The sequence below is a fragment of the Rhincodon typus genome, chromosome 1, assembly GCF_021869965.1.
Source record: "Rhincodon typus isolate 14 chromosome 1, sRhiTyp1.1, whole genome shotgun sequence".
Taxonomy (NCBI): domain Eukaryota; kingdom Metazoa; phylum Chordata; class Chondrichthyes; order Orectolobiformes; family Rhincodontidae; genus Rhincodon; species Rhincodon typus.
Window position 1 is genome coordinate 108,995,611 of NC_063332.1, and position 21,182 is coordinate 109,016,792.

At 40.3% G+C, this 21,182-nt stretch overlaps 1 protein-coding gene across 1 annotated transcript in view; it reads left to right on the forward strand.

Moving 5' to 3' along the window:
* The window catches only part of prkg2 (protein kinase cGMP-dependent 2), a 97,922-nt gene that overhangs the window by 20,779 nt on the left and 55,961 nt on the right, over positions 1 to 21,182 (forward strand). The window contains exons 4-9 of the mRNA XM_048600559.1: positions 455 to 560; positions 1,307 to 1,370; positions 9,477 to 9,554; positions 16,052 to 16,146; positions 17,671 to 17,739; positions 18,930 to 19,028. Coding sequence (XP_048456516.1) covers positions 455 to 560; positions 1,307 to 1,370; positions 9,477 to 9,554; positions 16,052 to 16,146; positions 17,671 to 17,739; positions 18,930 to 19,028 — 511 coding nt within the window. The remainder of the gene's footprint in view (positions 1 to 454; positions 561 to 1,306; positions 1,371 to 9,476; positions 9,555 to 16,051; positions 16,147 to 17,670; positions 17,740 to 18,929; positions 19,029 to 21,182) is intronic.

Below are 21,182 nucleotides of genomic sequence, written 5' to 3' on the forward strand. Positions count from 1 at the left end.
GAGGCGCCTACAAGTAAATAAAACATTATTTGTGATGCCACAATATATTCCCCCTCAAGGAAAGAATAGCTGCTGCTATCACACTGGAACCTCTCCACCCAACCTATCTTTCCATATTTGTTTAACTTGTTTGAATTCCTTTGGCAACATACTTCAAGTGCCAGCTGAATGGCCTGCATGATGCCCGTTACTCACAAGCTAATACTGCGTGAGCTACTTATGGATAGTCATTTGTACTTGCTTGCTTCAGCCTCAATATTAATGAGGCCGGGTCATTAAATTCACTGGGCAGCCCCCACATAACCTTTCCAAAAGCGGCAGCCTACGTGGTCCACTGGAAAAATGCTTTCAGACATCAGTCAAATCCATAGTTAGAGGCTTATTCAGGTTGTTAGCTTTGAGAAGAACAGTAAATTGAACAGTGTCTGTCATTTACTTCTGTTGTGTCCTAAAGCTTTAAGCAGCATCAAAACTTGGGTACTGGACCAAGATGTCTTCCGGAATATTATGAGAGGAACTGCGCAGGCCAGACATGATCAGTACAGAAACTTTCTCAGAAGGTAAGTGTCTTTGTTAACATTGTGTGCATGCATGTATTGCAGAATTAAGTTCTAAAATGCTTTACAATCAGTGCATGCTGTGGAAATGCAGGCACAAACATAATGTTGGAACTACACACAGCAAGATTCCACAAATAGCAGTGTAATTGTGGCCAGATAATCTGTTTTTAAGTCTTAATTGAAAAGCAAATATTGACCTGGACACTGAGGTGTTCATGATCTATAGTTTAAGTTGAAAGTGTGATCAGGAAAGCTCATATTAACACTTACGGCCAGTCCCTGCATCATTTGAGAGAGGATTAACCTGCACATTAGTCATTTCTAAACAGTACTTACCTGTTGATTTCATCTGAATAATTTCAAATCTTTCAATTTAATGTTCTCACTGCAACAGATTTTCCGCCCAGTCTGTGATCCATGAAAATACTTTTTTCACTCTCCCTTGCAAAAGAAAAAGATCTGAACAAGTTCCCTACCAAAATGAAAAGCACATTTCCTCTGCTTCCTCTCAAATTCCATGATTTATAGTCCCTGTATCTGTTTTGTATTTCAAAAAATGTGAACAGCTATATTGCACAGTTTTATGAAAATAAATTGATCCTGAACAGTAATTTAGAGGACTCAAAGGATCACACAATTGCTTAGTGGCTTATACAGAATTTATTCAGTAATAATTGTCTGACAAATTCATGCAATTGGTCTTTTGTAATGCTTTTTAATGATTTATGTTTCATACATTTCTTTAGTGTTTCTCTGCTTAAGAACCTACCAGAAGATAAACTCATGAAGATAGTGGACTGCTTGGAAGTAGTAAGTTATATATCGGAAAAGAAATAATGGAAATATCTTGCAGTCACTCATCAAACCCTTCTGTTTCTCACCTTTATTTCAAAATAGTATTGGTTAATCCAGAAGTATTGGATATGGAGGTTGCAGTAAATTCAGCACATTAGGGTTTAGAAATGTAGATATAAAATCAAAAACATTGCTGAAAGAAATTGTGATTTATTATATTCTCCACTACTATTCCAGGATTATTCAGCCTTTGAATGCATTTTAGTAAAACCCTTGCCATGAAAATCCAATTTAAATAAAAGTTTCACATTTCTATTAATTATTAATTTTCTTTCATCTTAACGGTGGTAAGGTGACTGACTAAACATGACTGGAGGACTGTTGGATACTTAAGGGATCTGGAGTCATGAACTAATCCAAACTTTCCTGTTATTAAACCATAGCACAGAAACAGACCTTTTAGTCCAACTCGTCCATGCCAACCAAGCTTCCCAAACTAAACTAGTCCCATTTGTCTGTGTTTCGCTCATATCACTCGAAACCTTTCCTGTTCATGTACCTGTCCAATTGTCTTTTAAATGTAACTGTATCTGCATCTACTACTTCGTCTGATAGTTCATTCCACACACGAACCACCCTCTGTGTGCAAAAGTTGCCCCTCAGGGCCCTTAAAAGTCTTTCTCCTCTCACCTTAAAATTATGCCCTTTAGTTTTGAACTTCTCAATCTTAAGGCAAAGACCTTTGTAATTCACCTTACGCTACTCATGATTTTATAAAACTCTGTAAGGTCACCGCTTAACCTCATACACCCCATTGAAAAAAGTCCCAGCTTATCCTGCCTCTCCTTATAACTGAAAAACTCCATTCCCGGTAACATCCATGTAAATCCTTTTTGCACCCTCTTCGATTTAATAATAACCTGCCTATAGCAGGGTGACACGTGTCCTTATTAGGAATGTATGTCCTTTTCCTCAACTAAAAATGCTTTAATTGAATAATGTCAGCCTTCAATACAATACAAATGGAATGTGCATGATAACAATTAAGGACAGTGTTGAATTTCATTTTAATATGAGTGCATCTTCCTCTAAGGGGCAAAAAACACACAAGTGTAGGTTTTTGTGATAGAAATTAGTTATGTGAGTTTTTTTGTGAATGATGTATGTCTGAAAATGCAAATAGTAACAGGTCATTTTGACCAAATGCATTTTGGTCTCTGAAGTAAAGGTAAAGTCACATAGTCTTATCATACATTGGGCTGCTCCCATATTAGAAAGAAACAATGGTGGTGGTTTAACCTGAGGGTCTCTGTACCTGAGGTGATGGGTGAAGGAGAGTCCTTCACAGTAACCTCAGCTGGTGTGAGAATTGAACCTATGTTGTTGGTATCACAAACCCACTGTCCAACCAACTGAGCTAACCAGTCCACATTCACTGGAAAGTCTCACAATTGTGACATCAATGCAGACCTTTCCGATCATGTAGGTGAGCACTTGCCGCTGCCTCTGTGTAAAATTCCATCCCAGGTCTTCTTCCAACGCTTGTTCCCTACGCATTTGCACAGTGAGGCAAAATGATGCAGGGATCCAAAAAATTTCCTTTTACATTTTGGCACTGTATGCTGTACTCTAAAACTGTTCATAGTATTTTATTCTAGTTGAATTGCAGTTCAGTATTAAGACAATAAGAACATAAGATCATAAGAACCAGGAGCAGGAGTAGGCCATCTGGCCCCTCGAGCCTGCCCCGCCATTTAATAAGATCATGGCTAATCTTTGAGACTCAGCTCCACTTACCTGCCCACTCACCATAACCCTTAATTCCTTTACTGTTCAAAAATTTATCTAGCCTTGCCTTAAAAACATTCAGTGAGGTAGCTTCAACCGCTTCACTGGGCAGGGAATTCCACAAATTCACAACCCTTTGGGTGAAGAAGTTCCTCCTGACCTCAGTCCTACATCTGCTTCCCTTTATTTTGAGGCGATGCCCTCCAGTCCTAGTTTCACCTGCTAGCGGAAACAACCTCACTGCCTCCACATTATCTATTCCCTTCATAATCTTATATGTTTCTATAAGATCTCCCCTCATTCTTCTGAATTCCAATGAGTATAATCCCAGTCTACTCAGTCTCTCCTCATAATCCAACCCTCTCAACTCTGGAATCAACCGAGTGAATCTCCTCTACACCCCCTCCAGTGCTAGTATATCTCTTCTCAAGTAAGGAGACCAAAACTGCACACAGTACTCCAGGTGTTGCCTCACCAGGACCCTATACAGCTGCAGCATAGCCTCCCTGTTTTTAAACTCCATCCCTCGAGCAATGGCAAACAAAATTCCATTTGCCTTTTTAATCACCTGCTGCACCTGCAATCCCACCTTCAGCGATTCATGCACAAGGACACCCAAGTCCCTTTGCACAGCAACGTGCTGCAATTTTTTACCATTTAAACCATAGTCCATTTTGCTGTTATTCCTACCAAAATGGATGACCTCACACTTATCAACATTGTACTCCATCTGCCAGACCTTTGCCCACTCACTTAGACTATCTATATCTCTCTGCAGACTTTCAGTGTCTTCTGCACACTTTGCTCTACCACTCACCTTAGTGTCATCTGCAAATTTTGACACAACACACTTAGTCCCCAACTCCAAATCATCTATGTAAATTGTAATCAATTGAGGTCCCAACACTGATCCCTGAGGCACACCACTAGCCACTGACCACCAACCAGAAAAATACCCATTTACCCCTACTCTTTGCTTTCTACTGTGGCACCTTGTCAAATGCCTTCTGGAAATCCAGATACACCACATCCACAGGTTCCCCATTGTCCACCATGCAAGTAATGTCCTCAAAGAATTCCACCAAATTAGTTAAACATGACCTACCCTTCATGAACCCATGCTGGGTGTTCCCAATGGGACAACTTAAATCCAGATGTCTTGCTATTTCTCCCTTAATGATAGATTCAAGCATTTTCCCCACTACCGAAGTTAAGCTAACTGGCCTATAGTTACCTGCTTTTTGTCTACTTCCTTTTTTAAACAATGGCGTCACATTGGCTGTTTTCCAATCTGCGGGAACCACCCCAGAGTCCAGTGAATTTTGGTAAATAATTACTAGTGCATTTGCTATTTCCCCCATCACTACTTTTAGTACCCTGGGATGCACTTCATCAGGGCCAGGAGACTTGTCTACCTTTAGCCCCTTTAGCTTGCCCAGCACTGCCTCCTTAGTAATAATGATAATTTCTAGGTCCTCACCTGCTATAACCTTCTTGCCATTAGTTTTTGGCATGTTATTTGTGTCTTCCACTGTGAAGACCGACACAAAATAACTGTTTAATATCTCGGCTATTTCCTCATTTCCAGTTATTAAATTGGCCTTCTGATCCTCTAAAGGACCAATGTTTACCTTCGCCACTCTTTTACGATTTACATATTTATAGAAACTTTTGCTGCCTGTTTTTATATTCTGAGCTCTCATATACTCTCATAATCTATCTTACTTTTCTTTATAACTTTTTTTGTGGCTTTCTGTTGGCCTTTAAAGATTTCCCAGTCTACTAGTTTCCCACTAATCTTTGCTTTTTTGTATGTGTTTTTTTTTCAATCTGATACTTTCCTTTATTTCCTTAGACATCCATGGCTGGCTGTCTCTTTTCCGAAAGTTCTTCCTTATCACTGGAATATACTTCTGCTGAGCACTGTGAAAAATTGTTTTGAAAGTCCTCCACTGTTCCTCAATTGACCCATCATAAAGTTTTTGCTCCCATTCTACCTTAGCTAACTCCTTCCTCATTCCTTCATAGTCTCCTTTGTTTAAGCACAGGACATAGGTACTGGATTTAACCTTCTCACCTTCGATCTGTATTTTAAATTCGACCATACTGTGATCGCTCCTTCCGAGAGGATCCCTAACTGTGAGATCATTAATTATTCCTGTCTCATTACACAGGACTAGATCTAGGATAGCTTGCTCCCTCGTAGGTTCCATTACATATTGTTCAAGGAAATTATCACGGATGCATTCTATGAACCTCTCCTCAAGGCTGCCATGACCGACCTGGTTTGACCAATCGATATGTAGATTAAAATCCCCCATGATAATTGCTGTAACGTTTTTACATGCATTAGCTACTTCTATGTTTATTGCCCGCCCCACCACAATGTCGTTATTTGGTGGCCTATAGACCACGCCTATCAGTGACTTCTTCTTCCTGCTATTGCTAATTTCCACCCAAATGGATTCAACGTTTTGTTCAGTGGAACTTCTATCATCTCTCACTACTGCCCTGATATCATCCTTAAAAATCAGAGCAACACCACCTCCCTTACCTTCCTGTCTGTCCTTCCGAACAGTTTGATACCCCTGGATATTTAACTGCCAGTCATGACCATCCTGTAACTATGTCTCTGTAATGGCCACTAAATCATACCCATTTGCCATGATTTGCAGCGGCAACTCATCCACCTTGTTTCAAATGCTCCGAGCATTCAGATAAAGTGCCCTTATGCCAGTTTTTGCACCTTCTTTTTGGGTCCTATTACCTCTATTTCTAACAACTGTTGAGTTCTCCTTCCCTTTAACTTTTTTCCTAAATTTCAATGGAATTGAAGCATCCTCGTCACCTGCTAACCTGCTGTTTTGCCTTACATTAATTGTTATTCTCCCTCTACACTCACTTCTCCCTTCCCCCCTACTTACTAGTTTAAAGTCCTATTAACCACCCCATTTACCCTTTTTGCCAGAACACTGGCCCCGGCCTTGTTTATGTGGAGTCCATCCCAGCCGTATAGATCCCTCCTGTCCCAGAACTGATGCCAGTGCCCCATGAAAAGGAAACCCTCTTTCCCACACCACTCTTTTAGCCACGTATTTACTTCCCTGATCCTCGCCTCCCTATGCCAATTTGCACGTGGCTCAGGCAGCAATCCAGAGATTATGACCGTTGAAGACCTGTTTTTTAATTTTGTTCCTAGCTTTTCATAATCCCGAAACAGGTCTTTTTTCCTCGTCCTGCCTATGTTGTTGGTACCTATGTGGACCACAACAACTGGATCCTCCCCCTCCCTCTCTCGTATCCTCTCAAGCTGGTCAGAGATGTCTCGCACCCTGGCACTGGGCAGGCAACACACCATGCGGGATTCTCTATCCTGCTTGCAAAGGATGCTGTCTATCCCCCTGATGATGGAATCCCCTAAAACTACAATCTGTCTTTTTGCTTACCCCTCTTGAATGGCCTCCTGGACCATGGTGCCATGGTCAGTTGACTCATCCTTCCTGCAGCCCTGTTCCTCATCCACGCAGGGAGCAAGTGCCTCATACCTGTGGGACAATGTCAAAGGCTGCGGCTCCTGTGTTCCTGTCTGCAGGGTCCCTCTACCTGCCTCACTCGCAGTCACACACTGCCGTCCCTGCCCGCTGATCGGATTAACTTTAGTTAATCTACCAGGTGTGACTGCCTCCTAGAACACAGTATCCAGGTATTTCTCCCCCTCCCAGATGTGCCGCAGTGTTTGGAGTTCGGATTCCAGCTCATCAATTTTGAGCTGGAGCTCCTCAAGCAGCCAACACTTGCTGCAGATGTGGTCACTGCCGTTCTCAATGGGATCAGCTAGCTCCCACATCATACAGCTACAATACATCATCTGGCCTGCCATCTCTACTTAGTTAATTATTTAAAATTAATTAGTTTTATTTTAGTTTCGCAGTGTTCGCTGCACCAATAAGTTTACTCCGTTATATACTCAAACAGACTCCGGCTTTGCCTTCCGACCCGCTCCCAGAGGATTTGGCGTCTAGGTGACCACCCCAAAAGATAACAAAGAGATGAGGGAAAAAAAAATGCAAATAGCTTACCTGCTCACCACACTTAGTCATTATTATTAGGTTAGAGGAGGTGGAAGGGTGGGAGACACTGCGCGTGTAGTGTCTCGGGTATTAGTTAACTCCCAAATTTATTGGGTGGAAGCTTACCTTCCCAGGCTGCCCTCGCGCTTCCTCCCGGAATCCCGCCGCTGAAACAACTGAAAGGATATCTTTATCTGTTTACTATTTATGCATGGTTGTCCTTATCTCTAGAATGTAGTAATCAGAGAAACTCCTGGAGAGATGGAATATAAAGCTGAAGATGCCCATTGATGCCACTTCTGTGGTGGGCAAAGTCAAAAATGATACGACACCAGGTTATAGTCCAACAGGTTTATTTGAAATCACAAGCTTTTGGAAAGCAGCCCCTTCATCAGGTGCAGTGAGAAGAGAGCACCTGACGAAGGGGCAACACTTCAAAAGCTTGTGATTTCAAATAAATCTGTTGGACTATAACCTGGTGTCATATCATTTTTGACTTTGTCCACCCCAGTCCAACACTGGCACCTTCACAACATCACTTCTATGGTGGTTTCACCATTCTCACAGTTTCAGGCTGCCACATTTTCTGCCCCTGCTCTGGTCTGCCAATTCCATTCACCATTTCTTGGGCCAGAATGTGGGAAGATAGGTTACATCTAGGCCCTTGCCCATCCAGCCATAAGCTGAAGATGTGAACACTTTTCAAGATGTTTTACAGTTTCCTCCATTTCCTGTGGAGCAGGAATTTGGAGGAATGTTTAACAGTAATGGAGGCAGGAGAAAATCTGGCAAAATGTTGGCCCTCTGTAATATTTTCATCCAATTCAACAAATCTCGGTTATCTCATGTTTGTTGTCAGTACATTATTAGTTCAATTATGGGCTTAAATCAAAGTCTAGAACAGTTAATTGCCATTTCTGGCTTTGCTGTTGCATCCAAACTGGATCTTTGAGCTAATCAGTTTTCTGCCCATACACTGTCCCATCCAAACCTCAGTATCCTCCCCACCTCAACAAATATTTTGGTCAGAGATTTTAAGTTGCCATAACGTACCTAGATATCATCACTAAATGTCTTTGCACTGTTAATAATCAGCCATAATTGTGACAAAGTTAATTTATGTTTACTAGGCAAATATAGCACTTCCTCGAAACTCATGGAGACCAAGGAGCTCCTGTTATTGTGAGACAAACAGTGGAGTGGCACAAATCATCTAACAATTCACAAAAATTCACAACAATTCACAATGATGATGTTTCTACCCAAATTGCTGGACAATTCATGCAGAAATAGTGGCAGGAATAGTAAATGCAATATTATTTCCCTGGCAAATCTTGCTCAATATTTGGAAATATCACACAAATAACTGGTGCTCTGCAAGAAAATTCAGCACTGCAAGGAAATGAGTTCTGGATGGTAAGAGGTCAATGACAAGTTGTAACAGCCTGGGGAAGGGAATTAATTGGAAATTGTAACAGGCAATTTTGGCAAGGAGAAGAACTTGATTCTATTTCAAACATGGGCAACAGAAAACACAGGAAGATAAATTCAATCCTGCAAGCAAAATAAATTTAAGGACAGAGTGGCGAATGAAACTTTATAAAATGGTGAAAGATTCTCTTAAGATTAATCTTACAGAGAAAAAGAAAGATACATGTGCACCCTGAATTTTGTGAGCTTCTGCAGATCTGTCTCCTGTAAATGACTGAGACCCAGTTAAGCTGTGCCAGGGTTAGGAATTACAGAACTCAAGTGTTCATGCTCTTGCCAGACAGTTGGGATCCTGCATTTGTGTAGTGAACAGAAAACTGTGTGAGTGAATGCCAAGACCTCATATCACCCGCAAGAAGTTGTGGCACTAAGTGGATTATTGAAAGGTTGCATGCACACCCTCACTTTTATGATAAGCCACTTGCCTTGTGAAGCTGTGTTGGTGGTATGGGACCAGGAGCAACTTTTATCGGTGTAATAATAGTGTAATTTTGAATGTATTACTGGGCCTCCAATAGGCTTAAACAGTAACAATTATATAAACATTAAGGAACTATGTACACTTTGCATATGCATGTCTTACTCTGCTGAAGCCATGATGAAGCCTTATCCAAGTTTCTCTGGCATTTGTTATTTATATCAGCACTTTGGGAGGTACTATTTAGACAGCCCCAGACTTTAACCTTTTCAGACCCGGATAATACAAACTGTTTTTAACATTGAAAGTATGGCAGATATGGAGTGAGTAACAAAAGATTTTGTTTTCTTACAGGAATACTATGATAAAGGCGATTACATTATTCGGGAAGGTGAAGAAGGTAGTACCTTCTTCATCTTGGCGAAGGGAAAGGTAAGATATTTAATCCTAGTAGATGCGTTCAGTTGGAAATTATGTCCTATTCCTGTAGTATTATGTATGTCAGTATATTTTTAAGAGTCGTAAGTTACAGAACACCAGGCTATAGTCCAACAGATTTATTTAAAATCACAAGCTTTCGAGCGCTGCTCCTTTGTCAGGTGATTTTAAATAAACATGATGGACTATAACCTGGTGTCGTGTAACTTCTGACTTTGTTCACCCCAATCCAACACCAGAATCTTCACACCATGGCTACTTTTAAGAGACACAGTATACCTTTAAGAGACATCCTTATTATGTAATCACCTATGTATCATAACATGTTATATAAGGGTATAAAGATTGCATATTCCGTCTTAACTCGAATCACTTGAAGCATGACGTTATCTGAAACATGCTCTTCTACTGAAACCGAATACCCTAACACTCACCCAGATACTTAAGTATCTGTGAATGTAACAATTTTATATAATGGCCAGCTTTTGGATCCTTTAAAAGCTAATGCTATCCACACGTGTTTTTTCATATTACAAAGAATAGCATAAAATACCCTGCTGGAGGCAAAACCCACATTTACAAATACACTTTCCTCAATCCAGAGTATTAGTCAGACCCTATATCTGGTAGCCTGATATTATCAGATTATTGCTTTCCAGTGTGCATGTTGGCTTATCATTAGTAAGAGATTAAAAAAAATCAATGAATTTTACATGATTTTCTTAAAGACAGGAAGGAAAAAAGTATTAAATATTTCATAGACAGAATTGGTTCAGTTTAATGGGCAAGATTGTAAATCACAAATTATTAAGTTGTCAGTCTCCAGCATAAAGGGGACAAAATATTCAATATTCTTGCACTGAATTGTACATTCTCTGAAATAAGTTTTCTGATAAAGGCACCTCCTTGAAGTATTAATTCAGCTTTATTTTTCTGACAGCGAATGGTATCCTATGCATTTATAGCACATTTTTCTTTAAGTTAGAGCAACTATTTAAGCATTTTATTTTCCACTGTTGCATTTTATTTTGGTAGAAAGAAACACGATCATCAAATTATTTAGAAACATTTACTTTAATGTGTTTAGTTTAAAGTCATGATCCATTTGAAACCTTTTTCTAGCCCTTAGCCTCAAAACAGCAACTTGCATTTATATGTTAATGCCTTTCATATTTTAAAGAACCAGGAGATCTCTGGTACAATATGATTTTGCTCTGATTTTTTTTTAACCATCTCAACCGAGTGGGTACAGACATGCACTATAATCATGAACAAGAAGTCCTCAGTTAACATTGTGGTTGCATTCCTGAAGACATTCAGTCAAATGTCTTCAAGTGAAAAGTTAATTTCCAGCGGAATTAATATTATAACTCAAGTTGGATTCTGCAAGGCTTTCCCAATCAGAAAACTCTTTTTTAAAGCATTACATTTCTGAAAGGTGAAATGTTATGCATTGTTACATTGGTAAACAAAATAACTTTCAAAGTAAAATACATTTCAAAAAATAAAATACATTTCAAAATGTAAGAGAAATTTAATGTTCCATTTTTAGCACCGTGCTACATCTCTGTTTTTCGTTATTCATTCATGGGATGTTGCTGTCGCTGGTAAGGCCAGCATTTATTGTCCATTCCTTATGACCTTGAGAAGGTGGTGGTGAGCTGCCTTCTTGAACTGCCATTAAGTGTAGGTACACCTAAAATTCTGTCAAGGGGGGAGACTCAGGATTTTGACCCAGCAACGTTGAAGGAACAGGAGTATATTTCTATATTAGCATATGAGTGGTCAACTTGCAAGTGGATTTCCAATGTATTATTTGCCTTTGTCCTTTTAGGTGGAAGTGGTTGTGGGTTTGGAAGATGCTGTCTTAAGTGCCTTGGTCAATTTTTGCAGAGCATCTTGTAAGTGGTGGACACTGCTGCTACTGAGCATTAGTGGTGGAAAGACTGAAATTTGTGGATGTGGTGCTAGTCAAGATAGGTGCTTTGTCTTGGATAGTCTCAAGCTTCTTGAAATAGTAAGAACTGCAGATGCTGGAATCAGCGATAACAAGGTGTGGAGCTGGAGGAAACAGCAGGCCAGGCAGCATCAGAGGAGCAGGAAAGTTGACATTTCGGGTTGGGACCCTTCTTCATTTCTGAAATTTTCTGCTCTTCTAATGCTGCTGGCCTGCCGTGTTCCTCCAGTTCCACACTGTGTTATCTCTTCATGCTTCTTGAGTTTCATTGGAGCAGCACTCATCCAGGCAAGTGGAGAGTGCTTCATCACACTACTGACTTGTACCTTGTAGATGGTAGACAAGCTCTGGGGAGTCAGGAAGTGACTGACTTGTTGCAAGATTCTTTCCTCTAAGCTGCTCTTGTAGTCATTGTATTTGTCTGGCTACTCCAGATCAAATTCTTGCAACCCCAGGATGCTGATTGTGGGGGATTCAGCGATGGTAATGCCTTTAGATATTAAGGTGACATAGTTAGATTTTCTCTTGTTACAAATGGTCATTGCCTGGCACTTGTGGTGTGAATGTTATTTGCCACTTTTTATTCCAAACCTGGATATTATCCAGGTCTTACTGTATTTGGGCGTGGACTGCTTCAGTATCTGAGGAATTGCAAATTGTGCTAAAAGTTGTGCAACCATCAGCGTACAAGTCAGGGACATGTAATCTTAATGTGAAGGGAAATAGTTGATGAAGCAGCTGGAGATGGTTGGCCTGAGGACACTATCCTGAAGAACTTCTGCAATGATGTCCTGGAGCTTATAACAGACCTCCAACAAACCATCTTCTTTTGTGCTAGCTATGCCTCCAACTAGTGGAGAGATTTCCCCCCGATTCCCATTGACTTCAGTTTTGCAAAGACTCCGTGATACCTCACTACTTCCCATGTAGCCTTGATTTCAAGGACAGTCAGTTTCATTTCCTCTCTGGAATTCAGCAATTTTGTCCATGTTTGAACTAGGGCAATAATGTGATGAGGAGTTAAATGACCTAGGCAAAACTCAAATTGAAATCAACATGCCAGTTATTGTTAAGCAAGGGCTGCTTGACAGCACTTTTCATGACACCTTCTGTTACTTTACCAATGATTGAAAGTAGGCTGATGGGATGGTTATTGGCCGGTTTTGCTTTTGTCCTGCTTTTATGCACAGGATGTACCTGGGCAACTTTTCACATTGTCGGCAAGATGGCAGCGTTGTAGCTGTATTGGAACTGTTTGGCTAGAGATGAGATATATTCTGGAACATGTATCTTCAGTACTAGTGCTGGAATATTGTCATGACGCATAACTTATTCAGTGTCTTCAGCCATCTTTTGATTTCACATTGACTGAATCGAATTGGCCAAAAAATTGGTAACTGTGACGCTGGGGACCTCTGGAGAAGGCCGGGATGGATCATCTAGTCAATGCTTCTTGCTGACGGTTGTTGTACGTGTGTCAGCCTTACTGTTTGCACTGATGTACTGGAATCCCCATCATTGAGGGTGGGAAATTTTTGTGGAGCCTTCTCCTCCGTTGAGTTGTTAAATTGTCCATCACTATTTGTGATTGAATGTGTCAGAGCCACAGAGTTTAGAACTGATTGGTTATGAAACTGTCAATCGCTTGTAGTTGATTGCTTAGTTCAGCAAGTAATCCTGTTTGGCAGCTTCACCAGGTGACACCTCATTTTTTAGGTCTGCATGGTACTGCCCCTGGCATGCCCTCCTGCACTCTCCATTGATCTTGAGCGGATCCCCAGTTTACTGGCAATAGTGGGGTGGGGAATATGTATCCGTGGATTATGATTGAGTACAATTATTCTGCTGCTTATGACCCAGTGCCTCATGAGTCAGCAGCCACAGGTTGTTAGATCTGTTTGGAATCTATTCTATTTAACATGGAGAATTTAATGGTCTCCCAGATTTTCACAAGTGGATTTCTTATTGCCCTCCTTCCTCCACCACCCCCTATTGACCAGTCTGTAATGTTACAGGGGCAAATAAAAGGCCTTGGGTGGGACATTAACCCTCGCCACAATTTGGGCCCAGTAGTTCACACAATTGGGAAGCTGGTTGGAGGAGAACGTTTGCATGTTAAATGGGATAAAAGATGCCCTAAGGATCCCTTTTCCACATCAGGTGTGTCCCATAACTCCCGGCATCCCCAACTCTCAGCCAGCCAGGTCTGTCCTCCCTTCCCCTCTGTGTTCCCTCCCCTGTGGCTTCACCATCAAGACACATAACACGCTCAAACACACACCTTACTATGGCCTCCTGATTCTTGGACTCCAGGACTTAGAAACTGGATGCTACTTCTAGCCCCAGTTCTGATTGTTGCTGCCCCAGTGCTCCTGGGACCAATGAGGTCCTGGCCAATCAGCTCTTTGAGGCAGGACTTCTGCCTGAGTAAAGGACATAAAATCCTATCCATCTCCAACCAATGAATGGTCATGGTCAGTGGGGACACATTCATTGCCAACTATTCAGGCATTGGGGTAGAAACCTGCTTAAGGCATGAATAAGTCTGCATTTTGAGCCCAACTCTCTGGTGATGGAAGCAAGTAGAAACAAATATCAAGTCCAAGAAAACACAATGGAGAACATATATTTATTAAACCATTTAATCGTGGTTAGAATCTATAAAATGTCACGCGTTTTGTGGTTTTCATGAGTTAAACATTTTGTAACATCTAGATTTCTAGATGTCCTGAATTTTGTCGGTAGATTTAGTGATATATTTCAGTTTGAATTGTGTGTAGGTTTAGTCAATGCAAAGCAAATGTTGTTCTCTACATCAGATTTTCTCTACACAGATAGTTCAACAGTAGCTCCAAGTGCTAACAAATTGATGTTTTAAAAGCATTAAATCTCCCACACAGTATCCTTTCAATTGGATCATTTTCTTTCGTCACATCACAATTTATCTGGTTACACACATGTGCACATTGTACTGCCCGCATGCTAAAGTCTGTTTTTTTTAATAATCACTAATATAACAAATCACATTTTTGAAAGCAGAAATCAAAGCTTTTATTGTCTTAACGGAATTTTTCTGTTTACAAAGCTGCTTCTACCCTTGGTGTTACTCTGCTCAGTCTACGCACACCCAATTGTTTTGATCAGTTAGGCTCCCTAAGTAAAGAAGGGTACCTTGTCAGTACAACAGAGGAACTCTGTGCCCCACATTAAGATAAGGTACTGAGTTAAGATTGCCAATTGCCATGTCTCCGTAGGATTTACTTTGGCATGTTGATGCTGCTACTGCTTATAGAACACTTTGAAACCAGTTGTGGATTGAGTAGCTTCCTTTCTTGCCCACAGGAAGTTTCAGCATCATCATTACTTTACGTTAGCTAGAACTATAACATTTTTGGGACACCTGCACAAATGTATTGTATGGCACTTTGCTGATGATATATATTTAATGGGAAAGTAAACATTGAGGAGGATGTAGAAGGCTTCAAAGGACATAGACATATTGAGTGAATGGCAAATAGCTTATGGCATATGAGAACACAATGTGGGCAAATCTGAAGTTATCCACTTGGGTAGGAAAACAGAAAACAGAAAACAGACTTTTTTTATTGGTGAGAGACTGGGAAATGTTTAAATTCAGAGGGATCTTTGTGGTCTGTTGGCTCTGGACTGACAGCACTTGATCAGGTATATGGTGACCATTTAAAGATGGTGCCCAGGCCAGGGATCCCAGATTATCACATCTGTGGTGGATACTTTCACCTCGATGAGTGGGACAATCAGGAGTGCCACAGGCATAGTACATAATGAGTCGAGATTGGGACGATTTGAAATTCTAGGCCTCTCAGAGAGAAATCTTCTATGAAACTCAACAAAACTCGCTCTTTGCCAATATTAGTTGAAGCAGTAAAGATAATTGAAATAATGTATGTGAAGGACAGGTAATTTATAACAGAGTAGGGGACCCAACTCAGTAGAGTTACAAGGCCTGATTAAGGATAACTAGCAAATAATTCATATTGATCAGAAGAATACAATTTGCGTACCTGAAATTATTTCCAATTCTCTTAAGCTCAACCATTTAGATCACCCTGTCATCAAAAGGCACTTTAGCGAATAATTAGCCTCTAGGGGTGAAAGCAATTCCATGTCCCATAGATTCTTGTTCTGACAATATGAGAGCCAACTGATCACCACTTTACACATTCTGTGAGTACTAATGCGTGGATTTAATGAGGCAGTGCTCAGGCGAATGACAGCTGGCAGTTGCTATTTCCAATACAGTTTTTCTGTAACCTGACTTGATATGGAGGCTTGCAGCCTCCTTTCTAATATAAGTAAAATTAATTAGTCCTTGATCCACCTCCTTTGGGTTTATTGAAGATGGATTGGGGTTGGGTTCCCTGCTTATTTTGATCTTCCTTTGTGTGTTAGAACTACCCTCAAAGACTTTGAAAAGTTAGTCATTGTTGGTTCTGTGAGTGATGCTTGTGAGCATGATTTTCTAAATCTCTGACAGCTTTATCTTTGGTTTTAGGTGAAAGTCACACAGAGCACCGAATACCATATAGAGCCTCAGCTGATCAAAGTCCTTCAGAGAGGAGATTACTTTGGAGAAAAAGCTCTAATCAGGTTTGACTGCTGAAAATAAATGTCTTAACTCAGCAACCATTTTTGAGGAAAATAGAGCACTTACTATCCTGAAATGCCTGGCACATTAGCAACAGATACTGTTACTACAATTTCAGAAGATGAATCGTAAGATGTACAGTTTGACAGTTGTTAAATGTCAATATTCAAGCAGCAACTCATAGATCATCTAAAATATGTTTTATTGAAATTAATTTTCTGTTTTCCAGCCATGTATACAGCTGTTATTTGTGGAAATTGCCTAATTTCCATTTAACTCAATAGAAGGGAAAAAAAATCTGTCTAAAATTGGTATTTATCTGTGACATCAGTTTTCCACAGTGGTGCAAAATTGAACTCTGAAAAGTTTGTTGTGAAATGGTTATTAAAATACTGGATGCTGGAATCATTTTGTCACAAACCTGTTCATTTGTATGAGCCCTTCAGACAGAAAAAAAAATGGTCCGCTTTCAGGTAATCCTATGAGTAGCATTTGTACCAGCAGTGCTTCTGACACTGTTGCAATGTTTACTGCTAGCCTCAGTTAGCCTTGCTGTTATAAAATGATGTTAACTTTTCCTGACCAGGGGAAACCAGACAAGAGGGTAATTGAATTGGCCAGGCACTTGCTTGACTGGATAAATAGTAAGGATGTCCACTCATAGGACTATGGCATCATTTTTCCAGAAGGACATTGGCCAATCTTTTTTACTTTCTGTGTTGGATGTATGGACACACTTCTGGGCTCCAGGCAGAAAGCTTTGTATTCCTACATGTTGACTGCTTCCCCTATCCTTGATTGAGAGACTGCACCAATATCTGATCCCGACACTCACCTGATTTTGCTGAGCAGCCTCTGAGCTGTACAATTATCTACCACTTTCAATCCAGACTGGAATTTAAATGAGGTCTGAGACACAAAATCCCCTTGGCCTTATTTCTGGATCAGTGGTTGAGTTCATAAATCTCTCCCTCAGCTCAGGCTGGACCCAGTCCATGATAGGGATACCTTTCTTTTGCGACAACTACCACCACACTATGCAAGTACTAGGGCAGAAAGGGATGGAAAAAGCTCAAAAAGTAAATCACAGCTCCCATGTTGCAGATCTCAAAGTGCTTATCAGCATCTTCCCTCGTGTGTAAATCCACAGATTTTGCATTCCCATCAGGGAGCTACATTCACTGGAAATAAGCCTCAGAAAATATGGAAACTGCTGTCACCCCTTCTTCAGTTTAGGCTTGTAATCTTGCTGGGAACCTGATTGACAAGTTTACCGACATAAATTTACGCATAGATTCATCCTTTCTATGGAGAGCTACCTGAAGTATTAATTGATCGCAGAGAATTGAAAATCTAATTAAACAAATTAACAATCTGGACTATCTAAGAATATCTGTATGCGTGTGAGAAAGCTTTGCTCTGTGCATATATTATTCTGTATGAAAACACAAGAGTTAAGTTCTCAGTGTATTTCAAAGCAGTGTTTGACGTGTTTCTAAATGCTTTTGATCTTTTATTTTTCGCAGTGATGATGTGAGGTCAGCTAATATAATTGCTGATGAAAACAATGTGGAATGCCTTGTGATAGACAGAGGGTAAGTGTCCGTTAACTAACATCTTAGTTGAATAACCGCAACTTTAGAGAAAACCCCTTCAGCATGTTAGTTGTAAGTGGCAGCAACTTTGCCACAAAGGCCACAGCAGTTCTGAAAGTTATCTCACCATCAGCTCCTCAAAGTCCAGCAGGGTATGAGCACTAAAGGCTGACATGGTCATTAATGTCAATGCCTCAATTTTGTAAACGTTTTTCTCAAATGAACTGAAACATGATGAATTATGATACATGGTAATATAATGTTGTAAAACTTAGCACACAGGCGTAATTATTCCAAGTAATGTCAAATAATTTGAAAGTACAATGCACACAAAACAACAAATAAACAATTGCACTTAAAGTGCTTGGTTAATGAGGGTTCCTTGAGAATTGTAAACTTTCCTGCAAGGCTTGCAGCTATCGTTAATTTTATGGAACAAATATAAAATTAGGAATGTACTTAGTATTACTGACTAAGTTTTTGGTATGAAATGTTGTTTATTTTGTTTTCAGAGCACTGCCACTTTTTTTTCTAAATGATGTAAAAATAACAAGCTTAAAGTAATACCAAAAGTGAAGCCATTTTGTGCAGCATTTTGATATAAGTGGTTAATGTTTTAGTGTCAAAAACAAAGTTGTTGGAAAAGCTCAGCAGGTCTGGCAACATCTGTGAAGGAAGAAACAGAGTTAATGTTTCAGGTCCGGTGACCCTTCCTCAGAACTGATGGTGGCTGGGAAAAGGTCAGTTTATATGCAGAAAATAGGGAGGTGGGTGGGCTAGGGAGTAAACGATAGGATGGAGCCCAGAGTCTGTTGATAATAATTCTCTCTGAGACCTGAGTTTGTGAGTCACACAGTCTTTGAAATGCCGGTACAGGCCTTACGGGCCGAATGGCCTTCTTCTGTGCCGTAACACTCATGTAATTCTGTGAGATAAATGAATTTAATCCCTTCCTTTTAGAAAGGAAGTACCAGTGTTACTTTATCCATATTTTATAATAACGAAATGTCCACATATTTTTCTAAATTTATGCAGTCTGAATTTCCCCTGGTCTTGACTCTGGTTGTTCCAGCAGAAGCTGTCGAACGTCTTGGAGGTCTTGTATTTTTTGTCAATCGATATTTCTCAAGTAGGTTCAGAGCAATGGAATCAATTGTGAGTTTTCTCATCTATGTTGTTATATGTTACAGAACATTCAATCAAACGGTCGGAACATTTGATGAACTCCAGAACTACCTTCAGGGTTATGTAGCGGAGTTGACTAGAGATGATGAGAAAAGACATGCCAGGTAAGTTACTATAAGCCTCAATAACATTCTCAATAGCAAAGGAGAAATAAAAATATTTAGCACTCTTTCAGTATTTTAAAATATTTAGGACTGGCAAGTTGTGTATCTTTATTGATAAGATGAATTCTAAAGAAGATGAAAAGGTTGGCATGAATTATTATGATATAAATGTTGGGACAAATGTTTTAGAAGCTGCTTCAGCTGTGCCACTGCATCATTGCAGGAAGTTTGTATGTCTACATGGGAGTCCATGGACTGCAACACTCATGATTTCAAATCCCACTCTTCACAGAATCTCTACAGTGTGGAAGCAGGCTATCCAGCATATTGGTCCACCCCAACCCTCCAAAACCCACTCAGACCCAACCCCCTACTCTATCCCTGTAACCCTGCATTTTCCAAGGCTAATCCGCCTAGCCTGCAAATCCCTGGATACCTTGTGCAATTTAGCATGGCCAATCCACCTAACCTACATATCTTTGGACTGTGGGAGGAAATCCACACAGACACAGGGAGAATGTGCAAACTCCACACAGACAGCTGCCTGAGGGTGGGATTGAACCCAGCTTCCTGGCGCTGTGAGGCAGCTGTGCTAACTACTGAGCCACCATCCTGCTCTTGTTGTTCTTTCAAGATGTGCTCAATACTGCCACTGGTCTTTACACTTGGGGGTCGATTGACTCAGTTGCCTGGATGGCTGGTTTGCAAGATAGATTAATACCAACAGCATGGGTACAATTCCTACACTGGCTGAGTTTGCCATGAAGGCCCTGCCTTCTCAACCTCACCTGAAATGTGATGACCCTCAGGTTAAACTCACCACAAGTCATCTCTTTCTAATGAAAGAATAAGATTGGTACCTTTACCTACATCAGAATTATGTGGTGGGGTATCCGCAGCTCAAGTAAAATCCTGATTGTGGAAATAAATATTTATGATACCAGCGCATGAATATGGCATTCATTATGTCATTTTAACTCAATTACACTCTTTTTAAAATAGAATATTGTCCTTGTTATGCCTTACTGTGGTAACATAATGAAAATCAAGCCCTGCTATTCCTGTAGTCATCGCAAAAGTTAAAGATTTTTAAAAATATGCAAAATTCCCTAATTCACCTATCTTTTAGACGTTGGCATAAAGCACGGATTAGGTTTCTGTACTTAGCAAGAATTACTACTTGTTATAACTAACTAGGCTCTAAATACAGGTAAATAGTCATGAATTATCAGTATATAACTCAACTGGTTAAAACTCTAACCCCTTTATAAAGTCCCCCCTTACACTCACACATATACAAGCAATCAAACACAGGATATAAAGGACATAAATGTTATGGATGGAGGAAAAACTGGGAAAGCAGTTCAGTGGCCTTGGTGCAAAGGATCAGCTGAGATGGTTCTTTGGCTGATCAGAACGCTGCTTCTTGGTCTTCCTTCCCCACTTTCACTGGTTTGCAGGAGTCATAAGGTGGCTGATTGTACTTATAACAGGAATTTGACTTAATATTTATAAGTCACAGCCTATGGCAACAGCTGAAGGAAAAATAAACTAGTTTTTTCAGGCTGAAGGTGGCTTTCACTAGAGAACAGAGAGACCGCCTGGGCTGGTGGAGAGTTGATGGCTTCTCACTGTCATGTTCACAGCTGCAAGCAATTCAGCTTCCTGAGAACCAATCACATTGTTGTTGGCAGGCAGAAGGCCTTTGTGATCAATAATTGATCATTAGTCCACAGACCAATCAGCTACTTGTTACTGGCTGAATCGCCATTTGTATATGCCCCTTAGCACCAACTCATCTGCAAACTACACTTCAATAAATCAGCTGTGCAAACAGTGCTTACAATGAGTGTCAGGTCATTTGCTTTTGAAAACTGCAGCCCATCTTCCAACAAACTTTGGTTTTTAAAACAGCTCTTTTTCCAATTTTAGTTCCCAAATAAAGATATAAAAGATTAGAGGACACTGTCTTTACACACTGTGGAAGTCACTTATCGACTAGAAAATAAAAAGAAACACCATAAAAACCAAAAGAACTGCGGATGCTCTAAATCAGGAATGAAAACAAAGTTGCTGGAAAAGCTCAGCAGGTGTGGCAGCATCTGTGGAGGAGAAAACAGAGTTAACGTTTCAGGTCCGGTGACCCTTCCTCAG